Source organism: Chanos chanos, chromosome 4 (assembly GCF_902362185.1).
Source record: "Chanos chanos chromosome 4, fChaCha1.1, whole genome shotgun sequence".
Taxonomy (NCBI): Eukaryota; Metazoa; Chordata; class Actinopteri; order Gonorynchiformes; family Chanidae; genus Chanos; species Chanos chanos.
In genome coordinates, this window is record NC_044498.1 from 50,996,036 (window position 1) to 51,008,535 (window position 12,500).

The 12,500-nt window shown below is 44.6% G+C and overlaps 1 protein-coding gene and 1 non-coding gene across 9 annotated transcripts in view; both read right to left on the reverse strand.

Moving 5' to 3' along the window:
- Positions 1-12,500, reverse strand: part of ldb1a (LIM domain binding 1a) — a 20,321-nt gene that overhangs the window by 5,586 nt on the left and 2,235 nt on the right. For 5 of the 8 annotated variants that reach the window (XR_004025251.1, XM_030773014.1, XM_030773012.1 and 2 more), the window contains exons 2-6: positions 2,963-3,065; positions 2,339-2,383; positions 2,107-2,182; positions 1,491-1,596; positions 1,099-1,271 (exon numbers count right to left, since the gene is read on the reverse strand). Coding sequence is in view for 7 of the 8 variants with exons in the window: in XM_030773014.1 (XP_030628874.1) it covers positions 1,099-1,271; positions 1,491-1,596; positions 2,107-2,182; positions 2,339-2,383; positions 2,963-3,065 (503 nt within the window). In the remaining variant the exon portion in view is untranslated. The remainder of the gene's footprint in view (positions 1-1,098; positions 1,272-1,490; positions 1,597-2,106; positions 2,183-2,338; positions 2,384-2,962; positions 3,066-12,500) is intronic. The other 3 variants (XM_030773013.1, XM_030773011.1, XM_030773009.1) reach the window with 1 other exon arrangement.
- LOC115811003 (small nucleolar RNA SNORA13) lies at positions 770-904 on the reverse strand. The gene has a single exon (XR_004025264.1). It is a non-coding gene; the product is annotated as a small nucleolar RNA SNORA13 (small nucleolar RNA).

The window sequence follows — 12,500 nt, forward strand, 5'->3', positions numbered from 1 at the left end:
CTCCAGGTACAGTCTGCCCTCCACACACACCTGACAACACAAACCAACAGGCTTATCCACACACAAGATCTCAGTACCTAAAACAAACTCCATGTATAGCCTGCCCTCCACACACACCTGACAACACAAACCAACAGGCTTTAACCACACACAAGATCTCAGTACCTACAACAAACTCCAGGTACAGCCTGCCCTCCACACACACCTGACAACACAAACCAACAGGCTTTAACCACACACAAGATCTCAGTACCTACAGCAAACTCCAGGTACAGTCTGCCCTCCACACACACCTGACAACACAAACCAACAGACTTTAACCACACACAAGATCTCAGTACCTACAGCAAACTCCAGGTACAGCCTGCCCTCCACACACACCTGACAACACAAACCAACAGGCTTATCCACACACAAGATCTCAGTACCTACAGCAAACTCCAGGTACAGTCTGCCCTCCACACACACCTGACAACACAAACCAACAGACTTTAACCACACACAAGATCTCAGTACCTACAGCAAACTCCAGGTACAGCCTGCCCTCCACACACACCTGACAACACAAACCAACAGGCTTATCCACACACAAGATCTCAGTACCTACAGCAAACTCCAGGTACAGTCTGCCCTCCACACACACCTGACAACACAAACCAACAGGCTTTAACCACACACAAGATCTCAGTACCTAAAACAAACTCGAGGACCGTGCGGTCATGACAGACCAGTCTAAACAGCGTGTGGTAAACCACGCAGGAAACTGGGCTGATGTTTTTATAGAGCATCCACAGCGGGCTCGTTCAGAGGGCCGCTGACAGATCACCATAAAGAATTGCTGTATGCCTTTTCTGACACCACATTCATTCTGGAAACACAAATGAATGGGCAACACATAAAGGCAAAGAGGGAAAAACGAATCCGCTTTTTACACATATCTGCACAATTATGATTCCAACTGGTGGGTCAAACAAATGTGTTTCCGGTCAGGAGAGTTTAGAGCATTCTGGAAGAAGGCAGTGCCCTTCACACACAAACACACACACACACACACACACACACAGAATACATTTTTTAGATTCCAAGAAGTGATGATACCTGTGTGAACATGGGTTTGCCATTCTGCGTGACCATGGTGCACTGGTCACAGTCCAGGGACACAAAGTTGTTGTGGAAAGATTCCTTGGGATGTTTCAGGACGTAGAAGAGCTCCGTGGCCCCACCCTCAAAGATACTCCGGAAATAGCGCGGAATCAGGGTCCTGCCTATTGCTGTAAAACACAAGAGAGCCTGATTTGACCAAACGCATTACGCGAGGTTGAGTTTCACTGAGCCAGATCTGTGTTTGCCCAAATAAAACTGCATGAACAGAGAGGCTTTGTCCGTCAGTTCACTAAACTCATATCTCAGCGGTGTCACACACGCCTTAACCATGTGACATGTCTGAGGTGAAATTGCGCGGCCCGTACGCAAGGAAAAGAGCGTCTTACTGTAGCGTTTGGGTCCGTCCTCCAGACAGAACGTGATGGTGAGCATCGCATCGTCTTCGAAAAACTCGGTGGTGAAGGCATCCCACCACAGATTGTCACAGTCCTGCTGGACAGAGCAGACGAGACAAACACTCACTAATGCTCATCTCCCCCACCCCAACAAAACACCCCACAGCAGACAAGACAAACACTCACTAATGCTCATCTCCCCCACCCCAACAAAACACCCCACAGCAGACAAGACAAACACTCACTAATGCTCAGCCCCCCCCCCCCCCCAACAAAACACCCCACAGCAGACAAGACAAACACTCACTAATGCTCATCTTTCACCCTTTTTTGTAAACCATACAAAAAACCTTGATGCCATGAGCTATCATCAGCTGCTGGTAGCCCCATCAATTTGCCTGTGAAATGTGCGTATAAGTTTTTTTTGCAAATCAAATTGGAGTTGGCAGAGAACAAGCTGTTCAGGATTTTAATCTCCGGACACAAAGCAAGGCCGCGAAAACACCGCGGCGGCAATTAATAATCTCACGATAATCTCGGTCCAGAAAAGAAACAGGCGGATGCTCCAGCGTTAGAGAGAGAGAGAGAGAGAGAGACCTCTCCTCACCTCTGTCCAGTTCTGCAGCCGTTTGTTCAGCTCAAATATCCTGTAGTCTGTCTGGTTCCCATACGGTGTGTGTCGCCTGAAAGAGGACAGAGAGAGATTTAGCGGAGGTGTGTGGCAGGCGTATGAAAATGAAGAACAAATGAGTGTTTGCGCGTTCTAGAACACTGTCAATTACGCGAGATAAAAAACCGTTCAGACAAAAAAGCAGATCAAACAGAGAGAGGGTAATTACCCTATTCCAGGTTCCAAGTACGTGGGTGGATACATTGGCGTTGGACTGCGATTAGGGACACGGAGAGAACAGTGTGATGAGATTGGTACTCACAGATGTTGCATTTTGTTCCCTGTACACTCAACTGGGTGTAATCACGCAGACACAGGCATCACTTTAGCTCCTCAAATATGCAAAAAACTATTTTGTTTTGGGGTTTGTTTGTTTTTTTCTTCTTCTTTTTTTAAAGGCACTCTGGCATTGGAAAAATAATGCAATTTGTGTTTCATTTCTGTGTGACTGCCCATGAGAAATTTTTTTGTCACGACTGGTGTGTTGTTTTATGTATTGCTTTAACTCTTTCCCGGTGGAGAAATGTTTGGTTAGCAGTAAGGACGGAATGAGAACTCCGCTACTGAACAGTTTGGTACAGATACATGTACCAGTACAGACCAAGGTTTCAATGATAATATTTCGGGAGGAACAGCCTGGTTTTAAAGCCGCCCAGACAGTCACCATTACCTGACTCTACCGATTCTGAAATTCGAACACAAAATGCACTCTGAAAAATTTCATCACCAAATGACACTCTAAAAAATGTGATCATGAAATGACACTCTGAAAAATAAAAAACCCTGCACCTACCCCACATCCCTGTCCAACATGGCGGCTGGGTGAAAAGGGGGGAAGGCACTACCGTTAGGTGGCTCCTTCGGGGAGTACAGCTTGAATGACTTGGATGAACAGCCTACAGGGAGAAGAAGAAGAAGAAAAAAAGGAGAAATTTAACACACCTTCATACTTCACACTCTGAAAACAAGATAAAAGCTCCTTTAACTCACACACTAACTCATGGTTGTTGAAGCGAGCACAGCAGGGAGCTCCGAACACCAGCGACTACATAGGAATGTTACAAACAATGATAAATCTACACTGAGAGATTCTGTCTCATGTTCATGAGCTTTGGTGTTACTGGAGCATGAGGGTATTTCCAAGGGCAGATAACTGAGCTAAATAAATCAGTCATTCTGAACTCAATATGCAATGGCCCTTTTTCTCGCATGCAAACACAGGATCATGTGATCGCTATCTCCCTCTAGCCTGCCCATCCCCCACTCACCCTACAAAGGCTTGTTAACCCTTTAGACCCCAGACGAGTTATTCATGCAGCAAAGACCACCAGAATATGTACATATATATGCAAAAAAAAAACACTATTCACATCTCCACGGACTAAATTACAATTACATTTTCTCCTTGTCCGTCGGTTATATGTACTATTACAAGAAAAAAAGGGCTTTTCTCTCCCTCCCAGCGGCACTTAGCCGATGTAGTCAACAGTTGGAAAGAGGAGAACAAGGCCAACCATGGCTTTGCCCTCTTTCCAGTCCAACGCACAGTCCTGTCAGCCCTCATCCGTAGGGAGAGTCATTACAAAGGCTCAGGCGCTCGGTGGAGGGGACCTTGTGCTCCACTAGACATCTATTACTGTCATTACTCCTTTCTCCTGGAGACAGGCTTGAGATCAGAGTCTTCAACCTCTCCAATTTAAATGGGGAGTCATTAAAGAGGAACAGCTGAGCTGCAAGTCCCACACCATGACAGTGCGAGTTGTTTTTCCTCCCTCTTCTGTCCAATTAGGCCTAGGACTGGACCAGGTTTATGCTCAATAAGGATACAGATGCACCTTGACCCATCCCTCTCCCTCCCTGCAGGATTCCCTTTACATACACATGCAATGCTCAGTCAGATGATATTTCTCTTAATTAACCGCATCCAGAAGGCCACCATGTCTCCCATACTAGGCTGTGCCAATCAAAGCCTCTAACAAGCTCACAGACTTCGAAATGGGCCACAGCTATCGTTGGACCAGAGCTAGCATTGATTTCTGTCCCGATGCCCAGTCTTTTGGTTTTAAAAATCATAAACCTAATATGCTAGAGTGTAACAATTACCCTAACAGAATGGAAAAGAGTCAATATGAAGAACATTTTATCTCAGGTACTGAAAACGCAAATGAGTCATTCGCTCTGAAATGTCTGACAAAATCATATACATGATCATTTTGCAATTCTAATCAAAGAGATTTAACCTATTGAAATGACAAAAAAGCGACAGATGGGGGTGGACTCCATGACATATTGTTTAATATTCCCCAATTCGTCATCTCCTGCAGGGAAAAGTAATTCCCTCTAAACCTGATGTTTAATGTTAATGTTAAAAACGCTACAGATTACTGTTAAACATGACCTAAGCCAAAAGATGCCGTCTGTGAACTTCACTGGCTGAACAATGAGCTAACATCCGGGTTTTTAAAACTGAGAAATTATAGCCATTTTCTCTTCATGGTTAAAGGAAAACAAGATGTTGTGGTCTGACATATGTGACGCCTTCATTATAAATTGGATCTACTTGGAAATGCTGACCAGGGGGACTACTGGTTTGAATGTGTGATGCTTGTGTGCTCGTCTGCCACACGTAACATGTAAAATGTGTAAGGTCAATACAACACTAATAGATATGTTAATTCAGTCACTAATGTTGTAGCACGTCAGGATGGATAGAACCTGTACACTCAGCGGTACACAACAGAGGCTATCCACATCTGAGTTCTTAACGGCGACTCCACGTAACTTTATACTATTGCATTCAGAAGTATATGGTAAAGAAGGCGATGACGGACGATTTTACCGTGCTACAGCAATCGTTAGCCATTAGACCATAGTTAAGTTAATGGTTGGAGCAAGCTCACTTCAAGGCACAATGGTAGGTTCTACGTCAGTTTGATCAGACGAAATCGTGCGTATGAAATACAGTCCCAGAATAACATTAACTCAGAACAGAAAACTTTCAAGACATCTTCTGAGAACTAGCAACGGCATTTTATAGGCTAGTACAGACATTCTAATAGAAATGCTAACGCCAGCTCCATTAACATTAGCTGGATTACACATCTCTTAACCCACTTTACGTTATTAAAAGCAGTGACTGGTAAATCCATCGTATAAAAATATTTTTTGATCACAAAAAGCATATGCATATGCACAACCAGCAACAAATACTGTGAGATATACAAGTAAACACATATACAAGTAAACACATAGTAGCTTGCCAGCTAGTTAGCTAGCTAGTCGAGCTAACAGTAAATGCCGCTGTTAGAAATCGGCTAGAAGCCACAAAGCTAGCGATAGACAAGTCGGGCCTGCGTAAAATCTTATTAAGCCATGAAAAGAAGCAACAAAAAATCACCAAAAGTTTGTCGTCACAATGCAAGTCCGCAACGTCTCGATAAACAAAGCGAGTCTTACGATTTACCCTACCTGCACTGAACTCCTGTCTAACAGAGTGGATCTTCTGGATGTATCAGACCCCGTTCGCAATTCCTGCTTTGCTGTTTACAAAGACATCGCGCAAAGGCGATACAAGACCCAATGCAATGTTCTACTTTTTCAGGCCAGTATTCGTCGGCGCATTGGATGGGCCTTACACGCAAGGGCCCGAAGAGTGGGGAGGTAAGAAGTCCGTGCAAGCCTTTGTTCCCTGCACAGACATGAACAAAAGCATAAACCCTCCTCTCTCAACGTTTCCCCCAACTCGCTAAGCTCTTAGCTTGTGCATCAATCCCCTTACATTCGCCTCATGCATACCCCCCCCCCCCCCTCTCCCCCTCTCCAACCGCATTCAAAACCACAAACGGCCCTTCCAGTATCCTCCCCCCCGCAATTCAGTTTTGCCATTTTGCGCTGAATGGTCTAGCATTCGCTGATTAAAAACTTAACTGAAAAAAATCACGTGAGCCGTCTAAAGTGACCTTAGAGACGCAGTCATACTAGGTAAAGCGTCCTGAATTCCAAAGTTATAATAATGTCATAATAATGGTAATAACACAGAAAAATATTTGCTGTAGCTCAAACCTATAAAGAAATATCGTAAAGAAATAACTTTCCATCAGAATATAGACATGGTCATCAAGTTAATTATTATGGGAAATAGATTATATTCGTGGAAATGATGGTTCCCTTCTCCGCTGAGCATTCCGTTGAGAAGTTTCTCTGGAGGAAAAAACGATAAGTTTGCTCATGGCATGTACTTCAGTTGTGACACAAAGAGGGGACAGGTAGGTGTCTAAAACACACCCCATCCTTGCTATCGGAAAGGAGACCATTTAAGAGTGACCTACCAAAAGACAGTTTTATTATGTGCTAAAATCTCTCTCTCTCTCTCTCTCTCTCGCTCTCTCTCTCTCTCTCTCACACACACACACACAGGAGATATTTGAACAAATTTTCAAACTGAACTTGTTACAAATGTTTGTATGTTTCATCTCCACCAGTGCATTTTCAGTCAGAAGTATAATAAACCCTCTCAGTGAATCTAACCATCACTAAATTATTAATAGGTTTCACTGATTAAGTCACAGTTCACATAACAGCATCCACATAAACGATTCTCAAGACGCAGTGTGCAGAGGAATTCAAAGGAGGCGTTCAATCAATAGAAATATTTCTGGAGAAGATGAAACTGACGCTTAATTCAGGCCAATACTGTAACACACTCAGTCTTACTGAACATACAGGCCTCTGACACAGCCAGCCTATTACCCCTTATAACCCTATCCACATAATTATCACTGCTGCCTGTGCCCTGGGCCTGTGCCCAGAGGAGGTAGCCGTGGGAGCAGTGTGTGTGTCTACAGGGGAGCAGACCAGTACACTGCTAATTCCACACTGCCTGTGTGTCACATGCAAGGCACATGTGCTGGGATCACGCCTCATAAAGAATTTCCCTCCTCCGTAACAAAGGAGGGTCCTTCCCTGAAACTGCATCCCCCTCTGCTGGGGCAGACACAGAACACAGGTCCATTATCTGTCACTGACGAAGGCCAAGGAAAAGTGATGTTTGTCGTTATTCTAAGAAGGAAAAACACAATCCTCTCCATTATTTTACTTTTTTTACTACGATTCTCTTAGTTCTGGAGTCAGGATCCTTTAGAGGGCTTAAATTCAGAAAGTCTGCTTTTAAAAGACATATGGATCATCACAGTGACTAGGATTAAGGCATTTACTATGGCATTACCTGTAACCAAATACAGTGTTAATACAGTGTGTAATTATATATATATATATATATATATATATATATATATATATATATATATATATATATATGTACAATATGTATATACTGTACACTATGCTAAATTATCTAGTGCTGTTCTCTGTAGGTTCAAAGAAATGCGCTATCAGTCCAGTGTGTTCAGTTTAAATCCCACCGTTTGAATAAGAAAATGTCGCTATGGGGGGAAGGCCGCCCACCATCGCTGACTAAACCTCCCTCCCCAGTGAACTGTCTGCTCATCTCCCCTGGCTCTGAGGGGCTCTTTGATATGCTGCAGCTTGCAAGCACTTAAGACACACACACACACACACACACTCTCACACACACACACACACACTCACACACACACGTGCTCCTGCACGCACGGAGCCTGCTTGCAGCTACACGGCTGGCAGGGTGTGATAATGTTCTGGCGACAGTAAGTATATGCTTGGGACATACTAAGCATGAGAGAGGCTTGTGTGCATAGAGAATCAGACTGGCCCACTCGTTAAAGCCATCCCAGCTCCACAACCTCCGCAGCCGCGGGAGCACCGCCAAAACATGCATGTAGAATGGTACCGCTGTGTGTGTGTGTGTGTGTGTGTGTACTCAGATTTGAGTTAAGCAACTAATTGTCTGAGATATGATATATTTAGTCCTCCCTCTGGGTCTTTTAACAGGTTTTTTTACATGCCTGATTAGATTAGCCTTTTGCAAACAATTCAGAGATTGATTGCCCTAGATACTGACAGTTTCATTAAAGAAATTAGGCTATATTATTGATCTGGTCATTGTTTTATTTAAAAAAAAATTTCCTTTTGGAACTGTTATAAATTTGTATTGTCAAGGGAAAGGTCCCGATGTAAGTATTGTGGCACCACCTTGTGGTTCATTCTAAGACGTGCATCTAAGACTTTAGGCTCTCTCACACATTTGTAGACATGGCCTGGTTCTACCCCATTCTACAGTTCTACAACTGTCATGTCATCACATGTCATTGGAGGCCTAATTTTTGTGTTGCTCAAAACATCGAGTTAGACTACACGGACCAGTCTTATTCAGGAAGAGGACACAGACTAGTTAGGTAATATTTTTTTTCAGATGATTATAACACCTCTGTGAGGAGAGGAAGGAAGTCTCTTCATCTTCTCCATCAGAAGTTTATCAAATGTCAAAGGTTCCGTGAGCAGACGCGGAGATAGTGAGACCGTGAGTTTTCAGTTTTGAAAGCCTCTCTGGATGTGGACAATCACATACATTTTTTCCCATCCATTTAACCAGACAATGCAGTTAGAGCAGGACTCAGTTTTCCTCGTCCTCTGTCCTCTGGCAGTAAAAACACAGCGCCTGAAAGCTGGATGACAGTCAGGGTAGATCATAGAACTGCTGAAGCAGGACTGATTGGACGCCAGTGGCAACTCAGCCCAAGTGGAGCTCTCTGTTGGCATGGATTTCTCCATTAATTAATTCCAAAATGCTCGTCCTCAGAGTGGAGATGCTAAGCAGATGACTCTGTGTGTGTGTGTATGTGTGTGTGTGTGTGTGTTTGTGTGTATATGTGTATGTGTGTGTGTGTATGTGTGTGTGTGTGTGTGTTTGTGTGCCCTATGATGTTGTTTCAGTCTCTTTACCGCACATCTCTCCATTTCATTGACTGCCCAATGACGAGGGCTCTACTGTGGGTTTGAATTACCCAGCCTAAATTTTTAAATTTTTTAGATTTTGAAAAGAGATTTAAAACACAGAGAGTTCATCTATTCCAGACAAGCTAAGAACTGTCAAACTCATAGTTAAAAGTGTTGTTTGAAAAATAGAAGCCCTGCAATAAAAGTCTAAAACAAAGAACACAAATATCTAGCTGTCCATTTCACTCAACAAATATTTAATGTGTGTATATTTGAACTTTTTGCCCTTTAGCTAGAAACACAACGGAGCTTATTTAGTTAAAACTGAGTCTTGAAGATTGTACTAAAGATTAAAAAATGGAGATAAAACAAAAAACAAATATGTGAGTTTGTGGTGAGTAAAACCGCTGGTGGACATGATATCAACAAAGTAATCAAGGAGTTGATGTCAAACTAAGAGCGATTTAATAATAGCTTTTTTACAGTCTCCAGAACAAACCCTGGCTCTTTAGTCGAGACAACAGCAACGGGGGAATCATTACCACATCAAACACATCTGTTCTTTGATTGCTGAGATTTAACACGCAACAACTGAGAGAGAGAGAGAGAGAGAGAGGGAGGGAGAGAGGGAGAGAGAGAGAGAGAGAGAGAGAGAGAGAGAGGGAGGGAGAGAGGGAGGGAGAGAGAGAAAGAGAGAGAGAGAGAGGGAGGGAGAGAGAGAGGGAGAGAAAGAGAGAGAGAGAGGGAGGGAGGGAGAGAGAGAGAGAGAGAGGGAGGGAGAGAGAGAGGGAGAGAGAGAGAGAGAGAGAGAGGGAGGGAGAGAGACAGTTGAGAACTCAGGTGACACATTAATGTGCGTGTGGAGGATGTTGACATAGAGTGATGTGTCTGGGATGATAACAGAATTCCTGGTCTGTGTTCTCGGAGAACTGAGAGGATCAGAGGGTCAAAGGGCATAAGGGTAAATCCAACCGACAGAAATCAGTGAAGAGAAACCTCCGTCCGTTTCTCTACTCCTTTTCTCCACATCTTAAAACTCTAAGAAAAAAAGAATGTTGTCTGAATCCCTTTATAAAACCAAAGCCTTAGTTTTTTTTGTTTTTTTCTCAGTGTTAGCGACATGACTGAGCTGTTTAATGACTTAACCTAAACCACTGTGGTTGTATATACAACGATTCAGTGTAATGTCTCCTGACATACTCACGAAAAAGAATTAACCAAAGGAAAAATTCCCAGCACAAAAAAAGAATTAATGAAAGACAAAATTCCCAGCACCCAAACTCTCTGTCCCCTCCCGCCCTTCCTCCCCCCGTTGTGCCCCCTGCTCTGATCATCGGTGCAGCGGAGTGTGTGCTTGGCACATGCCAGCTCTCACACACGGCACTCTCTCACCGTCCTCGACACGTGACATCATAATGAACAACTGCATCTTCTTCACACACTGCCACAGGCAGAGAAAGAGAGAGGAGAGGAGAGGAGAGGAGAGGAGAGGAGAGGAAAGGAGAGGAGGGGAGAGGAGAGGAGTGGAGAGGAGAGGAGTGGAGAGGAGAAAGGGAGAGGAGAGGAAAAGGGGAGAGGAGAGGAGAAGGGGAGGAGAGCAGGGAAGAGGAGAGGAGAGCTGATTTTTTTTCTGCAGAGGGAGCCATTTTGTTCTGGCTCTGTGTAATGAGACAGATCTGTGTGACTCTGGAGTGAAGGGGGGGGGGTTGCATGGTTTCTCACACACATACACACACACGCACGCACGCACGCACACACAAACATATTTAGTGAGTGTGCAGGCATTGCCAGTGCAGCAGGGGAAAGAGTGAATCAGGGCAGGCTGTGTCGACAGGCACACCCAAACCCCAACTCTTGGCTTTCAGCTTCAGCCATTGTGCGACATGAAACAGCTTTGGTTTAGTGAGGTTGCCATTTTAGCTCTGAAATTCAGTCATTTCCCTCCAATCAAGAAACCCATGTGACTTTCTGTGAGAGGTAGCACAGCTCCTGCTGATCGTGTGTGTGTGTGTGCGCGCACGCGTGTATGCATGTGTGTGTGTGTGTGTGAGAGAGAGAGAGAGATAGAAAGCTGGAGTAAGCAGTGTTTGTAAGTGTGTATGTGCTGGAAAGAGTTGGGAGGGAGAGTTGGGGGGGGGGGGGGGGGGGGGGAGTGGCATTAGCACAGTCATTCTATTTTTATCATTTTGTCTCCACACAGAATTGTATTGCATTAACATGAAACAACCATGAACCGTTACACCCCCTCCCCCCCCCCCCCCCCCCCCCCCCCCCCCCCCCCCACACACACACACCCTCTCCCTTTTGACGCATTGTCAATTTGACTGAAACCAAAAACTGAAAGATTTGGAAACAACATTCCAAAGCATTCCTTTTTTGAAATCCTGTTCAGATAAATCCACGAAAAGACCATGCACAGGGACAGAGTATCCCTAATTCAAGCGTAATTCGCAGTGCCATGGTTGGAGGGGTTGGAGGTTTTGGAGGGGTTGGGGGGGGGGGGGGGGGCTAAGGGGGGTGGCTCTCAGTACATGCACTTCCACGCAGCCCACATAAGCACAGGAATGTAAACAAACCAGCCTTCCAACAGGACTCGGGTTAGGAGGGGGGGGGGGGCAATAGCTTACTATGAGAATCAGACATTTGCATCGTGTTCCTGACAGCAACGAACATATATCGGAAACAGAATTTTAATTTGGGGTAGGGGGGGTGGGGGGCTCACTCCTTTTCCTTTCATGGAGCAGTGGAGGGAGAGCCCGCACAAAAAGCAACACAATTCAACGCGAGACGACTGTCTCTCTCCCGTAGCCGCTCTTTCTCTCGGTCTCACTCATCTCTCACCCACTCTTTCTATTTCTCCCTCTCTCTTTCTCTTTCTCTGTCTCTCTCTCTCTCTCTCTCTCTCTCTCTCTCTCTCTCTCTCCCCCTCTCTCCCCCTCCCACCAGCAAAAACAGAACAATCAGACAGGACACACGTCGGTGGAAATTTCCATGACCACGCTCATAAAAAATGTGCCCTGGTGAAGATAATCGCCTTGATTTTTTAAACAAACTTTATGTGCCAAATTTTGCCTTGTTTATTGGCAGAGCTGCCAGAAAGACACTTTTTCGCCGGCCCAGGTTTCACGCCGAGATAAAAATCTTAACATCCCGGGGAGCCGCTCCAGAAAACAGTCTTTTCTCCACTTCTTCTTCATCACACCGATGGTACAGGAACCAACCATCCTAACACTGGCCCCAACTTGCCTCTGTGCCACTCAATTCCACTCCTGTTTGTTATCTTTGCCCTACAGAACGAAAGGAGAGACGTCATGTGTCCCTGATCACGTACGGCTTCAGCTAATTCAGCTTGGTGATTTCAAAAAAAAAAAAAGAAAGAAAGAAAAGAAAAGAAAAGGAAAGAGAAGGAAAAAAAAAGGACGAGGCCCAGGAGATTAGCAGACTACTTAAGTGAGTCC